At 44.2% G+C, this 18,976-nt stretch overlaps 1 protein-coding gene across 4 annotated transcripts in view; it reads left to right on the top strand.

Moving 5' to 3' along the window:
- L3MBTL1 (L3MBTL histone methyl-lysine binding protein 1) overlaps positions 1–18,706 on the top strand; it is a 40,333-nt gene extending 21,627 nt beyond the window's left edge. For all 4 annotated transcript variants that reach the window (XM_040330493.1, XM_040330495.1, XM_040330496.1 and 1 more), the window contains exons 9-22: positions 301–405; positions 2,690–2,825; positions 4,562–4,653; positions 5,285–5,436; positions 6,172–6,248; positions 6,718–6,803; positions 10,453–10,563; positions 10,734–10,848; positions 11,342–11,441; positions 12,083–12,247; positions 12,829–12,878; positions 12,993–13,138; positions 15,700–15,762; positions 18,423–18,706. In XM_040330493.1, coding sequence (XP_040186427.1) covers positions 301–405; positions 2,690–2,825; positions 4,562–4,653; positions 5,285–5,436; positions 6,172–6,248; positions 6,718–6,803; positions 10,453–10,563; positions 10,734–10,848; positions 11,342–11,441; positions 12,083–12,247; positions 12,829–12,878; positions 12,993–13,138; positions 15,700–15,762; positions 18,423–18,557 — 1,533 coding nt within the window. In that variant the 3' untranslated portion in view covers positions 18,558–18,706. The remainder of the gene's footprint in view (positions 1–300; positions 406–2,689; positions 2,826–4,561; positions 4,654–5,284; positions 5,437–6,171; positions 6,249–6,717; positions 6,804–10,452; positions 10,564–10,733; positions 10,849–11,341; positions 11,442–12,082; positions 12,248–12,828; positions 12,879–12,992; positions 13,139–15,699; positions 15,763–18,422) is intronic.
- The last annotated feature ends 270 nt before the right edge of the window (positions 18,707–18,976 follow it).

Genomic DNA, 18,976 nt, shown 5'->3' with positions numbered 1-18,976 from the left:
TGGAACTTCCCCTTTATAGTGCCGTCGTACGCGTTGTACGTCACCGCGATTTGCTAGAGCATTTTTTTTTTCACGATCGTGTGTAGGCAAGGCAGGCTTGACAAGAATCACGTTGAAAAAAACGTTGTTTTTTCTAGATCATTAAAAATGGTCGTGTGTACGCGGCATAAGCCTTTTGGCACTCTGAGAGCTTAGTGATTGGGTGTACATCTAAAAACACACACCACGCAGTAATTTCTATCAGTATATTTATATATCTTTTTTTCCCTACGGTCACATATCTGGTGTTCTCTCTTATAGTGGCAACTCGGAGCACAGCACAAGAACGGCTTCAAGATGGGGATGAAGTTAGAGGGGATTGATCCTCAGCATCCATCCATGTACTTTATTCTAACTGTGGTTGAGGTGAGATGGACATTAACTTCTTCCTAGAAAATACTAAGAATATGTACATATGATGGTAGAGTCAATCAGATACACTACTTCCTTCTAAAAGTATAAAGTGGTTCAACGTTAAAGCATATTAATATTATTGGTGGATGAATACCTACAGTGAGTAAAAGTAGTATAGTGATTCCTAATATTTGCAATCCTCTTAGGCCGTGTACACACGGGCAAACATGTACGATGAAACCGGTCCGCCGGACCGTTTTCACCGTACATGTCTGCCCGGGGATTTCTGTACGATGGCTGTACTAACCATCGTACAGAAATCCGCGCGTAAACAATACGCGGGGCGTGTCCACGGTGTCGCCGCGACGATGACGCGGTGTCGCCGCGACAATGACGCGCCGACGTGGGCGGGCCTGCCAGTTAAATGCTTCCACGCATGCGTCGAAGTCATTCGACGCATGCGAGGGATGGCGGGCGCTCGGACATGTACGGTAGGTCTGTACAGACGACCGAACATGTCCGAGCGGGCAGGATTCCAGCGGACTGTTTTAAAACAAGTCCAGGAATATTTGTCCGCTGGGAAAATGCCCGGCGGGCAAATGTTTGCTGGAATCCTGCACGCTCGGGCCTACACACGACCGAACATGTCTGCTGAAACTGGCCCGCAGACCAGTTTCAGCAGACATGTTTGGTCGTGTGTACGGGGCCTTAGATGTTTACTGGGATACATTGATGATGAAGATTTATCCAAAAACGTACAATCCTTCATACGCATAGTGCTATTTTATGCTAAAAAAACGATTACCATGCACTGGAAATCTCAGTCCACACCAAATATTAAGCTTTGGCTTACCATTGTCAACCAAGCGATACCATTATATAAGTTAACATACGAAGCTAGAGGATGCCCAAAAAAGTTCTCCAAAATATGGGACTCCTGGGTTAACTCAGAGAGTACCATACCACCTGCCCCCCCAGGGTACAGCTCTTAATAGGGATACTATGGTTCCAGAACTGCCAGTGCCTAGGCCCTGACTAGGGTAGATTGTGCTATGTGATGATATTTTCTGTATGCTGTTTCACACTGTTTACCTGTATACCTGAGTATTGTATTGCACTATGACTGAAGAGATGTTCGCAAGGATAATACACCTGTGTAGTGTTTGTTTGTTATGTTTTTTATAAACAATAAAAAAAAAAGTTAACCTTTAAAAAAAAAAGTAGTATAGTGTGAAGGGATACTCTCCTGCATAATTTTTTCTATAAAAGTATACTTTTTGTCAAATAGACCTCGCAAAGTTACGTGAATCTCTCTATGACGATATGGGTTAAATTTATAGGAATCTCATTATAAGTGCTAAGATTACTGTCGCTTTAGGCTTTCTGGTAATTTAAAGTATTGCTTTAAAGCACTCCATTAAAGAGCTTTAAAGCAACCTTGTCGGGTCAAAGCCTGGACAAAAAGAATGTAAACAATTACCTCTTCCATTGCCCGTACTGTTGAATACCATTCAGGCCAAGAGAACCAACACTTCAGGGTGCAACGATCTTTTGTGTGCCCTGCAGCGTACAGTGGTTCCTCCCTGCTGATCACTACATCACCATAGGACATAGAACTCCTTGGGGGAGATTCAGATAGAGATCCGACGGCGTATCTCCTGATACGCCGTCGTATCTCTGAGATCCGACGGTCGAATCTATGCGACTGATTCATAAGAATCAGTTACGAATAGATATCCCTTAGATCCGACAGGTGTAAGTGACTTACACCGTCGGATCTTAGGCTGCAATCTCCCGCCGGCCGCTAGGTGGCGCTACGTTTTTTTACGCGACAAATATGCAAATTCCACCGCCCGCCCGTCGCTTTTTTTTTACGTCGTTTGCGTTCGGCTTTTTCCGGCGGATAGTTACCCCTGCTATATGCGGCGTATCCTATGTTAAGTATGGCCGTCGTTCCCGCGCCGAGTTTTGAAATTTTACGTCGTTTGCGTAAGTCGGTCATGAATACGGATGGACGGAATTTACTTTCACAACGAAAACATCTTGTCGGAGATTTCGACCGTGTGTATGCGGCATTAGAGGGCATTTGCCTCTCTTTGGAGATATTTTCTCTCACTTCTTACAGGATGTAAAGAGAAGTCTCCTCAGTTGGGTACAGATGAAAATAAAAAATTAAACCTGGTAGAGGTTTTTAACACTACTCCATCTAGAATAAAAAGAGAAGTTTAGGCTTTATACATTAAGTGATCAGTTTGGGATGGACTGACCTGTTAAACTTGTTCATTTCTTTTATTAGGTGTGTGGATTCCGGATAAAGCTCCACTTCGATGGGTATTCTGACTGCCATGACTTCTGGGTGAACGCGGACTCCCCTGACATTCACTCTGCGGGCTGGTGTGAAAGGACGAGACACAAGCTGCAACCTCCGAAAGGTCATGAAACACGTTTTAATGTTTTTATTTACTGTAAAATACAGAAAAACTGTTTCTTCCAAAGGCTTTCAGCTTATTTCCTCTGAGCAGTTTTTACAGAAGGATTTGATTGAACATTAGGACAAATGCTAAAGCTGTTTAGCAAGATTCAGTCCACTAAATCCAAATCCTTGTTTCCGTCTGTTTTTTTTTTTGTGAGCACAGCATAAATCTAGCCATGCACCAACAGAATTTAGTTTGAAAAATTTCATTTTCAGAACATTTATATGATTTTCTAACAGTTAGTAGGATCGAATGTCCAATTGGGATAGCAATGCAGATATTTTATAGTATAGAACCCTTTTGCGACATGTGCAACCCTGCACAAAAATAAGGACGACTTAAAGTATAAATGACCCTTTATATTTTAATAGGGGTATTCACTCAATTGCATAAATAGCAACTTGGACCACTGTCCTTATACAGAGTATGGTGTTCAGTGGTCCGACATACCCCTTGCACAGTGGTCAAATCAACAACGTTGCTCAGGAAGCATGAGGGTTGTAAAATTGGAGTGCTGTGCTGGGTGCCTGTCGAACTGCTGGAGAGCTAGACCACTGCTCCCTGTGTGAGAGTAGCAGTCCGGGTCTCTAGCATGCTGCCAGCACAAGGGGGTTTCATATAGTAGTAACACCCCAGACATATAGTATTAAAGTACTGTGGGAGGGGCTTCTTGCTATAATCACATGACCAGCTCTAGCTTTGTGATTGTTGCAATAGCAGCAAATTAATCACATGAGTAGGGAATTACTTTAATGGGGAATTTCTGTATTCCAGCAGTTTACAGGACACTTTCGTGCAAAGGAGACTGGTTGGATTTTCTGTAACAAAAGTGGAGTTACCTTATAATGTGGATAAACAAATTGGAATTACAATTCAATATTGTGGCCCGGATTCTCAAAGGAGTTACGACGGCGTATCTCCAGATACGCCGTCGTAACTCTGAGTGTGAGGCGTCGCATCTCCTGCGCCTGATTCATAGAATCAGATACGTCTCACAGTTGCCTAGATACGAGCGGCATAAGTCTCTTACGCCGTCGTATCTTAGGGTGCATATTTACGCTGGCCGCTAGGGGCGCTTCCGTATATTTCCTTGTAGAATATGCAAATTAGCTAGATACGCCGATTCACAAACGTACGTGCGCCTGGCGTATCAGGATACGTCGTTTTCGTAAGGCGTCGGACCGGCGTAAAGTTACCCCTCATAAAGCAGGGGTAAGTCATGTTAGGTATAGACGTCGGAAACGTCCGAACAGCGTCGTATTTTACGTTGTTTGCGTAAGTCGTCCGTTAATGGGGCTGGGCGTAGGTTACGTTCACGTCGCCTAAGCATTGAGTGGGCGTAATTTACTTTGAAAATTCGACATGATACTGAGCATGCACGCGCATTCGCCGTTCGTTCGGCCATGCATCTACATGGGGTCACGCTTAATTTAAATACATCACGGCCACGACCTGCCTACTTTGAAATACGTGCGCTTACGCCGACCCATTTATGCTACGCCGCCGTAACTTAGGACGCAAGTGCTTTGTGAATACGCCCTACGTGAATCTGGGCCTATATGTTTAGCATACTTAGAAAATGACATTTGGATAAATCAAATATTTTTCACATTCCTAGATTCTTCTGTTTTGTCTTCTGTTCATAACATATAAATGCATTGCTGGGACACTTACTTTCTCATTTCTACGATTAGGGTACAAAGACGAAGACTTTAGTTGGACGCATTATCTGAGAATGACAAAAGCCCATGTGGCCCCAAAACATTTATTTGTAACTCCCAAAATTGTGAGTTTACTGTTTACTGATTATAACACTTTTTTTTGGTATGATTCTTTGTATGGCTTATATAATTGATATACTGTAAACTAGGGGTCTCAAACTGGCGGCCCTCCAGCTTTTGCAGAACTACAATTCCCATCATGCTTTTGCCTGAGGGAGTCATGCTTGTAACTGTGAGGCCCCGTACACACGACCGAGTTTCTCGGCAGAATTCAGCCAGAAACTCGATCGGAGCTGTATTCTGCCGAGGAAACCGACAAGGAACCCGTCGAGCCAAATAGAGAACATGTTCTTTATTTCCTCGTTAGTCAATGGGGAAACTTGGCTCGCCGAGATCCTTGGCGGCTTCACAAGGAACTCGACGAGCAAAACGATGTGTTTTGCCCGTCGAGTTTCTCAGACGTGTGTACGGGGCCTCAGCCTTGCAATGCCTCATGTAGTTTCACAACAGCCGAAAGACTGCCAGTTTAAGACCCCTGCTGTAAACAAATATCCCCTCTAAGTACACCCACAGCCCTTTCCATTCCCAGATCCCTATACCAAGGCTGATGGCATCTGACGTTCCTCCTTCTTGTTCCCTTGTGCCAGCAGTCTTGGGCTATTAACAATTCTGATTAGTTATTTTCCTAAATAACAGGGGGCTCCCCCATCGCTGTTCCGGGTGGGAATGAAGCTGGAAGCCGTGGACAAGATGAACCCCTCTCTTATCTGTGTGGCCAGTGTCACTGATGTGGTAGAAGAAAGATTCCTTGTTCACTTTGACAACTGGGGTGACACCTATGACTACTGGTAGGAAGGGCATGTACCTGTAATGGGAGTGGCTATAACAAATATGACATTAGAATAGAATGGTAAACACTTAATAATAGTAATATCCTTGCTTAATTATTATGTGCAAAAAGACTAATTAAAAAATATATATTTTTCTAATTGAAGACAAAGCTATAGGTTCTCTAGACAGGCCACCCCCTCTACCTGATAATAACCCCATCTTCTCCCCCACCCCCCATTTTCTTGCTGGAGCCTGAAGCAGAAAGCCTAGCGTAAGCTCTAAATCAGTCTGTTGGAGCTTACACTGGGCTGCTGACCTTATCTCTGCCCCAACATGGGAGCAATCTAGCTTGGTGATTGGCTGCCAAGGCAGCGGACATTGATTTGTAGGAGGAAGCACGCGTGCGCTCTCATAACTGGAAATGCCTGTATTTCCAAGGGCCCCAAAATGTGTACAATATCACAGGGGGAGGGGTGGGGTTTAGCAAAGATAAGTGTCAAAGTAAGGGAGGGAGGGGGTCTTTTTTAAGGAACCCATAATGCTTAAAGTGACAGGTTACTTTAAGAAGAGGGGCGCAATAAACAGAGTACAGCATCGCATTATCATTTCAACATTTTCTACTGGTAATATTTTGTATTTATTGTATTGTGGAGCACCACCATAGCCATGTTATGCATGCATCATTCTTTTGCATGTCCTTCAATGGTGGAACAGTATAAACACATTGAGCAGACATAAACCTTTCCTCCTAGGTGTGACCCCAGCAGTCCCTATGTGCACCCCATTGGCTGGTGTCAGGAGCATGACAAGCCTCTTACTCCTCCTCAGGGTAAGATAGACTGTTATAGGAAAGCTGCAATATTGTCTTGAATTTCTTTTGATGATACACTATGTGCTAAAACGTTGAACTCTTTTTTTGTACTCCAAGAATAACTTCAATAAAAAATAAATATTTACACTACGCCGCCGTAACTTACGGCGCAAATTCTTTCTGGATACGGAAAGTACGCTGTAAGTTACGGTGGCGTAGTGTATCTGAGATACGCTACGCCTGCCTAAAGATAGGCAGATCTTTGTGGATCTGGGCCAGAAGGTTTTTATCTTAATGCATAGAATGCATTGAGATAAAAAACCTTCTGCCTTTACAACTTCTTTAAGCCTGTCATATCTGGACTGAGGACTAAAGGAAATCACAGAGGTTTTTTTTTATTTAAAATGTATCCTATCTAGAAAGATGATGATCAATCACCTTACAAGTTAATATCTGTGAATCAGAATTATCAACTGTTTTGTTATAGATTATCCAGATCCAGATACCTTCACATGGGAAGAGTACCTGGCTGAGACCGGAACTACAGCAGTGCCTGCCCGAGCCTTCCATACAGTACGTCCATCACAACATTATTAATTGTTTATTAATGCAAGCCAAAGTTTGACTTAAGACATACAGTATTTGACTCAAATCTAGGCACCACATCAAAGGGTTGGTAAGCTTTAATATATTACATTTTTAAACTTGGGTTTAAAGGGGTTGTATGTTTTCAGTTTAAAACACAATCAAAAAACAAACATGTTATACTTACCTCCAGTGTGCAGTTCGTTTTGCACAGAGTGGTCCCGATCGTCCTCTTCTGGGGTCCCACAGTGGCTCTTCCCCGCAAGAGCTAACGCCCTCTGGAAAGCTCTCTCTCTTGAGGGGGTTATCTTGTGGACGCAGTCCGACGCACTCTCGTGTGATATACTCGGAAGGCCATAGCCACCAAGTGTATGACTCGGCCCCGGAGTGCCGCATCATTAATTTGATTGACAGCAGCGGAAGCCAATGGCTGCACTGTTATCAAACTAACAAAAGAAGAGCCGACAAGCTGTTTGGAAAGCGAGGCGGGAATGAGCCCACGGATGTTCGGGGCTCAGGTAAGTAAAAGGGGGGCACGGGAGGGCCGGAGAGTGCAAGGTGTTTTTTCACCTTAATGCATAGGATGCATTAGGGTGAAAAAACACAAAGGTTTACAACCACTTTAAATACGTTTCAAATATAGAGATTGGTATATTAACAACAATGGAAGAGCCTCATTCAACTCATTCAATGCATATGTTCATATTAATTGAGATAAGATATCAATCATATGTTTAGTGTATAAACCTGCATATGTAATGAGCACATTTGGTTGCCCTCATGTACAATATTTAAAGTGAACTTTTACATTTAAAAATCATTTAAAAACCTCCACGTATCCTAACACAGGACACTTTGACTTGTGATGCTCAACTGACCACTAACTAGCCACTAACCATGTGCTAGCTTTGCAGTTTGGGATATAAACTTGACCTGGTTAAAAGAAAACTGGGTGTATAAAGGGTGTTGTAAGATAGCAGGCTGGCTATGAATAGTCTCTTGAGCCATCCATTGCTGAATCGAGAGTTCGAAAGATTCAGTTTTAGCTGCTGTGCCCCCATTTTCCACACAATTACAGTCTCTGTGGATTGTTGAAATAAAGAAGTAAACCCAAGAACATTCATGAATGGGCAAAGTAACAGGTTGACTTAACAAGCACCTACCCCTATCCCCACCTACTGATATATACCTCCCCAATTCAAGTTCTGATTTTTCCATCCAACAATGGAGGATCCCAGATACTTGAAAAGCATGCCGATAACAGAACGAGCTCACTGGGATCTCTAAACCACAAACTGATCCTGACAACACCCAAAAGCAGGGCAACAGATTCCCAAATACCCTGTCCTCAGGGCCCACTAACAGGCCAGGTTTTATGTCTTACCTTGGGGGGATGCAGACTAGAAGACAAACAAGGAGAGAGGCGCCTCTGGGTGCAGTACTTAGCTGGTGGAGTCTGTGATTTTCGGCGGTGGGCAGGGGGATCCTGTGCAGGCGCTGCGAGCCGTGTGTGCCGATGGACGAGCAGGGATGACGTCACCAGGAAAGCGACGCGTTTCTGAATGCTGGCCGCGAATGACAGGGCTGCCGCATTCCTTTCTCAAGCTTGAGAAAGGAATGCGGCAGCCCTGTCATTCGCGGCCAGCATTCAGAAACGCGTCGCTTTCCTGGTGACGTCATCCCTGCTCGTCCATCAGCACACACGGCTCGCAGCGCCTGCACAGGATCCCCCTGCCCACCGCCGAAAATCACAGACTCCACCAGCGGCAGAAGGACAGATCCCCTGCATCCCACAGCGCTCTACCAGGGACAAAGGGAAAGGACACCACCAGATGATACCTACCTACCCTCCTGAAAAATTGTTTCCACACGTCTTCGATTGACCACCAAAATGTGAGTGGCTTTTTCACTTGTGGTTTTTTAAAATTAAATTTAAAAACTGTTTTAAGTACTGCACCCAGAGGCGCCTCTCTCCTTGTTTGTCTGCTAGATTGGAACATGGTTTCTGTTCCTTATTGACGGCAGCCCTGTGTGCATACTCCCATTCTAACATACCCGCACATCCCCCATCACCACCCCAAACAGCTGGAACTTTCACTGATTTTCAACTTTTTAGACTGACTATGCTGCCTCCGATAACAATGCTCTGATAAACTTTTTGCGCATAATCTACTTGTTACGGATGCAGACTAGAATACTGCAATCACTGAGGCCGCGTACACACGGTCGTTCCAAACCGATGAGAATGGACCGAAGTTCAGTTTCATCGGTCCAAATCGACCGTGTGTATGGCCCATCGGTGGTTAGTACACAAAAGCATTGGTTCAAAATCCGCGCCTGCTCAGAATCAAGTCGACGCATGCTTGGAAGCATTGAACTTTGTTTTTTTCAGCACGTTGTGTGTTTTACGTCACCGCGTTCTGACCCCATCGGAATTTGAATTGATGGTGTGTACGCATATCAGGCCGTCAGGCCACTTCAGCGGTGAACCGATGGAAATGGCCCGTCGGACCATTCTCATCGGTTTGGAACGACCGTGTGTACAAGGCCTGAGCAGCAAATGATATCACCTGTGATGTATTTCAATTATCTTGCAAACCTGGCCTGATATGCATCGTACACACAGTCAGACTTTTGACCATGCAAAAGTCCGCCGTGAGTCCGTCGGAAGTCCGACGGAAAGATAAAGAACATGTTCTCTATCTAAGGTCCGTCGGACATCCGAGAAAAAAAGTCAGATGGAGGCTACACACGGCCAGACTTTCCGAGAAAAAAAGCCAGTCCGACTTTTTTTTTCGGAAAGTCCGGCCGTGTGTACGATGCATTAGTGGGCCTTGAGTACAGGGTTGATGATCACTGCAGTAAATGACGATTTAGATGCTATGTTTGATTTGCCATCTATTGCAGTTCTTTAGACGCTGCAAGTCCTATTGAGGGTTGTTTGAATTGGAGGCAAAGTAGGTCAAATGCAGCCTTTTGCTGCCAAAGCTGCATTTTGCATTCCAACGCAAGCATTTGAGCAGCACTTCATTTGATTAGAAAAGGCTGCATTTGTCATAATTGTCCATCTACACATGTGTACAATGATGAAAAGGAGCTGTGCTTACAAACATGCAGCGTGTAGAAAGCGTATGAAGACTTTGCCATATTTTCTTCTCAAGCCCCACAACTCAAGAACCGCGTGATTTTAGTGCCTGCATGGACAGAAGTCGTACAAAACTGGAGGTGACTTGAAGTGACTTGAAGTGACCAATGACAGACAACCCACATGTGCTGCACCCATTAGCCTGATTAGCGACTGAATTGCATGTCGGTTCTGGGTTTGAGGTTTGGTGACTTCTGCAGATGCCTTGGAGTTTATGCCATTGGTCATTTCAATTTTCCTTCGGTTGCTTTCCAGCTCGATGGTTTTTAAGGGCCATATTTCAGTCTCCTGACTAGCTTTTGTGCTCCAATTGTGAAAGTGAAATTCATCTTTAAATATTGCCTACATTAAAGTGATTTTTTGCACGTTTGTGTTTTCATGTGTCAGTTTTGTTATTCCAGACACTGGCAGACTATGTTACATTGTGTAATGGTAAAACGTGGCATATTCAGCCCTGTTTTATTAGTGACAGGTTGTCTTTAACTCTTTAAGCGACCTCCACATGGGTTCAAAGTGGACATGAAACTGGAAGCTGTGGACAGAAGAAGTCCCTCTCTTATCTGCGTGGCGTCAGTGGTGGATGTGGAAGAGTGTAGGATAAAGGTAAAAGGGTCCTAATATGTCCCCCCCCCCCCACACCCATCACATGCCTCGCTGTGTATTGTTATGAACCATCCTCACAGTGGGTGTCGGTGTGCATCTATCATGGGTGGAGGGAGTTGGGAAAGGATAATATTAAAGTGGGTTGTTTTACAAACCATCCAACCTTCAAGGTTCACTTTGACGGCTGGAGCCATATGTATGACTTTTGGCTGGACGCTGACCACCCAGATTTGCACCCTGTGGGTTGGTGCCACAGAACTGGACATCCTTTGCAGACCCCTCTAAGTGAGTACTATGAAAAATAGATACATGTTATTGTTTGTAAAAGGAATGTACAGGGTTTTGTATATATATATTCCTTAGTTATCATGTATTTTCAGTCTTATATAATGTATGTTTAGTCTCTCAGAAAAAGTCAAAAGGATGGGGTACCTCTACAGAAGATAATGGCTGGTTTTGCTAGTATGGAAGCCATTCCCGATTGCCACTAGAAGGTGCTGTTTGAAAATGGATCTGTTTTGGCTAAAGTGGTGGCGGGAGTGGTCCTCCTTTCTCTAGTATGAGAGTAGGCAAATGCAGTGGAGGAGGCTGAGATGTTCGAAACCCACGGTCACTGTTAATAAAGCTACCCCATCCTAGTGACATATTTGAGAGGCTCCAGGAACACAGGATCAAGCACAAACTCTCTAGCAAAAAAAAAAAAAAGGTAAAAGGACATTAATTATTATTATTAAATACTCAATCTGCTCCTGTTCATTATTGATCAATTTTTTTACAGGGCACAGAGATGCAGCCAACATATCACCAGGCTCATGTGTGTCACTCAGCTGTAAGGGGATTGCACACTCCAGAAGCAGCAAATACAGTTTCCACCACAGGTCAGACATTTTGCTGGAGCAGGCACTACCATTGGACTAACTGGCTATAATCATAATCACTTTCCTAAAAATAAATTATTGATTGCTTATCTGAATTTATGTAGTTACAGTATTATTATTACAGTATTATATAGGTTTTATATAGCGCCAACAGTTTGCGCAGCGCTTAACAAAATAAAGGCAGACATTACAATTTGGTACAAGAGGAATCAGAGGGCCCTGCTCATTAGAGCTTACAATCTAAAAAGGGAGGGTCAATTGATACAAAAGGTAATAGCTGTGTGGGATGAGCTGATAGAGGAAGTAAAACAGTGTTAGTTAGACGCAGAATAGGCTTCTTTAAAGAGAAGAGTTTTCAGGGATCGTCTAAATTAGATTAGGGGACAGTCGGACAGATTGGGATATGGAGTTCCAAAGGATGGGAGAAGCTCTGGAGAAATCCTGGAGGCGAGCATGGGAGGAGGTGACAAGGGAGCAAGAGAGTAGGAGGTCTTGGGAGAACCGAAGATAGCGACTTGGTTGGTATTTTGGGACTAGGTTAGTGATGTAGCTAAGGGCCGAGTTGTTAATTAATAAGTAGTTAGTGGTTAGTAGTTAATTTGTATACTGTGCATTGACTCTTCTTTCCTTCTGGCCCAAAGAAAGTGCCCCACTCCGGGCTGTGATGGTTCTGGTCATGTGACTGGAAGGTTCACTGCTCATCACTGTCTCTCTGGTTGTCCTTTGGCTGATCGAAACCAGCAACTGACACGAAACAGAAACCCTATTCCACTTCCACCTCGAAGGAAGTCCAGACACCATGGAAGGTACTGGTTTTCCAGTTGTTACTTTTATCAAACTTAATGCTGAAGAGACCCTGGCTTTTATTTAAAGTGAAACTCAAGAAAAAATTGAACATGTGGAGAAAGTATTATAACCTCATGTAAAGTTCATATAGCTCAAAAAGTTTCTTGCATTAAACCTTTTCTTTTGTGCCCTTATCAAACATGGCTGACCCATTGAAAATCTTATTGGTATCTACTGGTGTCACTGCAAGTGAAGCCTACACTGTGCCACCACACAGGAAGCACTCTGGTCTCTGGTCTTCTCCATCGGCTTTGGGCTCCCTGATGGATGACCCTCTACCCTTTCAGCAATGTGGCTACCCTAGTGGCTTCTCGATAGAAACTGCACTCCAAAGAGTGGAAATAGAAAGTCCCGCTCACAGCAGAGCCCTGGTTGCTTTAGCCTTACTTGGTGTGGAGGCAAAAAAGTTCTGGCAAACTCAGACCCTATCTTATCCCACGCACAACCAAAACAAATTTTGGATAGAGTATCACTTTATATAAGAACCCATAGGAATGAGCAATTAGGTAAAAGCGTAACCGATAAATGTGCTGTATTTCAGGATCGGTCGTCCTCCAAAATATCGTCGAGTGCAACAGGACAGCTTTCAAGGTAGGTGGCAACTTCTAGCACCCATGAGAAGGGTATGTGCACCACTGTTATGGTTTATAACATAACCAGCAGACTGAATTCACTGTGCTCCCACTTTAAATTTTCTTTCCCCAGATACAGTACACCAATCGTTTTTCATGTCGGCTCTGTCTGTACACCCTGATCGAGCCCTCGCTCACTGCTGGGAGCAGCACTGCCGTCTTCTGCCAGGTGTTGCTGGTATCAGTGCCAGCACTGTGTCTAAGTGGAGCACAGAAGAGGTAACGCTTGTCTATTGAGACTCAACATCATATGTGAGGCTAGTGCCATAATAAAGTCACCTTGATTGGAGTCATTGCGAATTGCGATTAAAGTTTTAAAATAAAGCTTTTTTAATAGAGTAGTGAAATAAGGAACAAAAGTGAGGGAAAATCCTACATTTTGAGCTGGCATCAGGAAAAGAATAGATAATAATCTTCTAGTGGGGACACTTGTGATGACAATTGCTTAAGAAGGGATTTCCTTCACTTTGGGGAGATTTCTTTGGCAACATTTTCTGTTGTGTCTGGAGGTCAAGAAGTGAAGGGAAGTCTCCTTAGAGCCGGTTCACACAGGGGCGGCACGACTTCGGGGGTGACTCTGAAAGTCGTCCTGAAGACGACTTCAGAGGCGATTAGCAAAATGACTTCTGTATAGAAGTCAGTGCAAATCGCCCCGAGCCGCCCCCGAAGTCTTACAAGAACCTTTTTCTAAGTCGGAGCGACTTGCGTCGCTCCTATTAGAACAGTTCTATTGCCTGACGAGTCACCCAAGTGTGAACCGGCTCTTAATGGGACATAGACAGAAAGTAAATAAACCTGGTGGGTTTTAACCCTTTATTTATCTATCCAAATCTACTAGATATACTTTAGATCTACTTTAATGTGCCAGGCCCTTTTTCTACATGTATACTTAAAAGGGTTGTAAAGGTTCGTTTTTTATTTTCTAAATTGGTTTATTTGAGCTAGTGCATTGTTGGTTCACTTACCTTTTCCTTCGATTTCCCTTCTAAATGTTTTTTTTTCTTTGTCTGAATTTCTCACTTCCTGTTCCTCAGTGAACTTGCCCCCGTCATCTGAGCCGTTCTGGCTGGTGGTTAGTCAGCGTGGTCGCCCCCTCCCTTGGGACGACATCCCTGCGGGGAGGGATGTAGTTAGTACCAAGGGAGGGGGCGAGCACGCTGACTAACCTCCAGCCAGAACGGCTCGGATGATGGGGGCAAGCTTACTGAGGAGGAACAGAAAGAGAGAAATTCAGACAAAGAAAAAAAAACATTTAGAAGGGAAATCAAAGGAAAAGGTAAGCGAACCAACAATGCACTAGCATAAAGAAACCTATTTAGAAAATAAAAAACAAACCTTTACAACCCCTTTAATCCATAATGGGTCTGTCATTAAGTTGTATTTGATAACATATTTGATAATGGTTTCCTGATCTGGTAATATTTGACGTGTGCCTAGCCCATCCTGCTCCACAAGCCTAAACACAAATGGTCACATGAGGTGGCCACCAGAGATGCCTCAAGATGCCCATACATGGTTTGAATCTCGGCCAGTTTAGCAGGGACCGCTGAGATTCGAACCATGTATGGGCAGGCCGAATGGACCCAAGTTGATCGATTGGGAGAACACAATGGCCATGCGGGAACACAGTCAGTGTTGATGGGGGAATTGAGTGTGGTCCCTGCAGCCATCCCCATGGTTGCAGGAAAGAAAATCGATCCAATCTATAGCCGTCTTTGGGCTGGTCAGATTCATGCCTGATTGCTTTATATTGTCTTGACCTTCTGGGCTTTAGGACCTCTGATTCTACCAATTTACTGTATTTTTAGGCACAATAGCATAGTTATGGCCACCTATGCTAAAGGTGACCATAACTAGGATTTTTTGTTTTTTTTCATGATTATTTTAGTCAAGGTCTACAGCCAATGATAGGGTCATAAAGACATCTAAAACGGTCAGATCTGGGCAAAACTGCCATGTTGAAAAATCTATTGTTTGTATTTGAGTTTTGCTTTGAAATGTCTTTTTTTTTCCTGAGAAATCCTCACTTCCTGTTCGTCTGTCTGTAACTCCACACAGTAATGTGAGGCTTTCTCCCTGGTGTGGAGTGTTGTGCTCGCCCCCTCCCTTGGACTACAGGAGAGTCAGGACGCCCACTAACACACAGCTCCTTTCTCTATCTACAACGTAGAGAGCATCCTGACTCTCCCGTAGTCCAAGGGAGGGGGCGAGCACGACACTCCACACCAGGGAGAAAGCCTTGCATTACTGTGTGGAGTTACAGACAGAAGAACAGGAAGTGAGGATTTCTCAGAAGAAATAAGGACATTCAAAAGCAAAATGGAAGGATGAGGTAAGTGAAGGAGGACTGCACTAAGGTATAGGAAGCTATTTAGGGAAAAAAACTTGTACCTTTACAACCCCTTTAAGTTTCTTCATAAGCCTACCATACTCTGACAGGGAAATCTTATACAATATTTGAGGCTGGATCTACACCTATGTGGTTTTTCCAACTAATGCATTTCTATTGAATTCAAAGGAAACACATGTGAACATACCTTGTCGCACGTTTTAAAGGAGCGTTGCAATGCACTTTGTATTAAATATCAATGGTGCATTCACTTGCATCACAATGCATCAGTGTGCACCATAACACATGTGTTGCCATGCTTTTGGAAGAGTTTTCATTGATTTCAAGATAAAAACAAATCAAGCAAATAAAACCTAAAATTGTAAATCTAGCCTGATACTTTTCAATAAAAGAGAACATGTGTCAAAAACTGTATTCTTTTCTTATTTAGGTGTTTAACTTTGTGCAGACACTTACAGGATGTGAAGACCAAGCCAGGCTGTTCAAAGATGAGGTAAGCTGCACAATTCTAAATGGCTATGATTCACACACCATGATGGGGTACGAAGTGCAAAAACCCATAGTAACCAATCATAGTTTACTTTTCAGCACATCATCACTATATTTGGCTATGTTTACACCAGTGGTGGATGCAGAACCGTGTCTAGGGCTTGTATAAAAAAAAAATGTCCCAGCCATGGGCATGCTTCTGGGTTCAGGAGGTCTATCCAGGGGAGCCATAATACCTTTTTGGGTAGGTAGTATATAGTGGTGGCTGGTGCTCAATTTTCAGCCAACCACTCCTGGCACTCGATTAGTCGATTTCCACTTATCCCCTCCTCGTCGCTCAATTGCCACTTCGCTCACCCGTCACCCACCCCCACCAGCCCCGCACTTGCCCCATCCACTCTACTATGAACACACGATCTGTCTCCTCTCCCCTGAGAGAACCGCGATCTGTGTGTTTATACACACAGATCCCGGTTCTCACTCTGTCACGAGTGATTGTGGGTGCCCGACGGTCATCGCACCCGCCAGGCACTCGCATTGGTTCCAGTGTCGCCCCCTAGTGGTCAAAAGGTGAACCGGCGTACAGTTATGTCGGTTCGCCCAGGGGAGCCAACCTGCCGCAGTACAAAAAGAGGTTAAAAAATAAAAAGCCCATTGAAATCAATGTGTCCCTACATGTAGATTAGGGACTTGGCGCGTGGATTAGGGGTGCGGCTCCCCATACGGGCAGTATAGTAGGAAGAATGATGACCAGAAAAATATCAGAAACAATGGTTCTGTAGTCCTCTGTATATGGTTCTGTAGTCCTCTGTATATGGTTCTGTAGTCCCCTGTATATGGCTCTGTAGTCCTCTGTATATGGCTCTCTAGTCCTCTGTATATGATAACAGTCAGCACAGGCAGAGAGCATGGGAAGTTATAAGCTATCAAGAATTCTGGTAGGCTTTATTTAATGGGTCATTTTTGAACCAAAAATATATATAACTAAACACTTTCAATGGTATATTCATCAGGCCAAAGGGGTCAAATAAGAGAAGCTCATTATTAGGGTTTACATGCCCTTTAAACGCTATATATCCACTCCTATAGATAACCAGTAGGTTACAAACCACGCATGGAATGGGTTAAGCCAGTGATGGCGAACCTTGGCACCCCAGATGTTTTGGAACTACATTTCCCATGATGCTCATGCACTCTTCAGTGTAGGTGAGCATCATGGGAAATGTAGTTCAAAAACATCTGGGCTGAAACTTTTCTTTGGAGTTTTATACCCTTATACTGTATAGGGTGACCACATTTCGAAACTGCCATTCAGGGACAACCCCACCCCCCCTTCCCAAAAAAATCAGCTTGTGCTGAAAGGAATCACAGCACAACTGGCGGGTGCGCGCTCTACCCAGAAGCACTGATCACGCCCCCCAAAAAGGTCGCCACATCGCCACTTTACTAATCGACGGTACTTGTCCTGGCCGGTCGAGAGCCGTTTTACCTTGTTCCAAGGCTGGCTCTACACTGCCCTGCAGTGATTAGACACAAGGGGCCAGATTCTCGTAGAATCCGCGGCGGCATAGCGTAAGCCATTTACACCACGCCGCCGCAATTTACTGGAGCAAGTGCCGTATTCTCAAAGCACTTGCTCCGTAATTTGCGGCGGCGTAGTGTAAATGGCCCGGCGTAAGACCGAGTAATTCAAAGGGGGCGGCTTGTATCTAAATTAAGCGCGCCCCCGCGCCGATCGAACTGCGCATGCGCCGGCCGTAAAAATAGCCCAGTGCGTATACTCCAGCTCACGACGGAAAACGTCAATGAAGTCGACGTGAGCGTCATTTACGTAAAGCCCTATTCGCGAACGACTTAGTAAAACAACGTAAACGACGGAAAAAGATGACGCTGTGCCGACACCATACTTAACATGGCATACGACGGACCTTCGTAAACTTACCCCTTATATAGCAGGGGTAAGTTTCCGCTTACGGAAACTACGTAAACGACGACGAGGTGGCGCAAAAATGTTCGGGAATCGGCGTATCAGGCTCATTTGCATAGACAAATGAGAAATCGTCGTAAACGCCATCTAGCGGCCAGCGTGGAATTACATCTAAGATCCGACGGTGTAAGTCACTTACGCCAGTCGGATCTACGCCGTATCTATGCGTAAATGATTCTAAGAATCACTTGCATAGATACCCGGGCTCAGAAACAGAGATACGACGGTGTATCTGGAGATACACCGTCGTATCTCTTTTGAAAATCTGGCCCAAGGGATTTATGATTTATTCCAATCAAAAGCAGGGGATAGGGATTGTGCCTCTCCAGACTTTCCCAGCCAGGGCAAGTACTGTGAGTAAAGCGGCAATGTGGCGGCCTTTTTTTGGGGGCATCAGATCGGCCGGGGGGCGTATGTGTCAGTTTCATTCTGGGACACTTTATTTTTCTGAAATGAAGGGGCCCGGGACCAGGGACAGACCTGCAAAATGCAGGACTGTCCCGGGCAATTCGGGACATGTGGTCACCCTAATACTGTAGTGTGATCACGTGATCATCTGATTTTAATAGTTCAATACAAACTTGGCAACACAAAAACAGATATTGATCAGAATTATTCTTGCACATCTATCTTTCTTTAATAATCTGCTAATACCCAATCTTTGTTTTACCCTACAGATGATAGACGGACAAGCCCTCTTGTTGCTCACACAGACGGACATTGTAAAGATTTTGTGCATTAAACTAGGGCCGGCTGTGAAAATTTACAATTCCATTCTCATGTTTAAGAACACGGAGGAGTCCGCAGACTGAGCCCCACCAACCGGGTCTAAAAGATTATGGTTTTATGAAGCTGTCAAATCCCCTTGATCCCATTACCCGGCTTTAATGAATGTCTCCATTATAAAAGAATATACAGTTTAGTGAGGTGTTCAAATAAATACCATTATGTTTGTTGGAAATATTTGTGCGAGTGTGATTATGAAAACCTCTGACTTGCTGTTTTTAGTTCTGGATAGAGTAGAGAAGGGTTAAACACACCACTTTTCTGGCAGATTTCTATGTATTACCGGTCGAAAAGACACAGCAGTTGTCACCAGGACAGAGGTCACCATTGGAAGATGTTTCGTTCAGATCCGTCAGTTTTTCAGGCGGACCTGAATGGACGCTCCATACATCTCTATGGAGCGATGAATGTCAGTGGTGACATGTCCACTGACATCTGATCCGAC

The sequence above is a fragment of the Rana temporaria genome, chromosome 12, assembly GCF_905171775.1.
Source record: "Rana temporaria chromosome 12, aRanTem1.1, whole genome shotgun sequence".
Lineage (NCBI taxonomy): Eukaryota > Metazoa > Chordata > Amphibia > Anura > Ranidae > Rana > Rana temporaria.
This window is presented reverse-complemented; position numbering and strand designations above follow the sequence as displayed.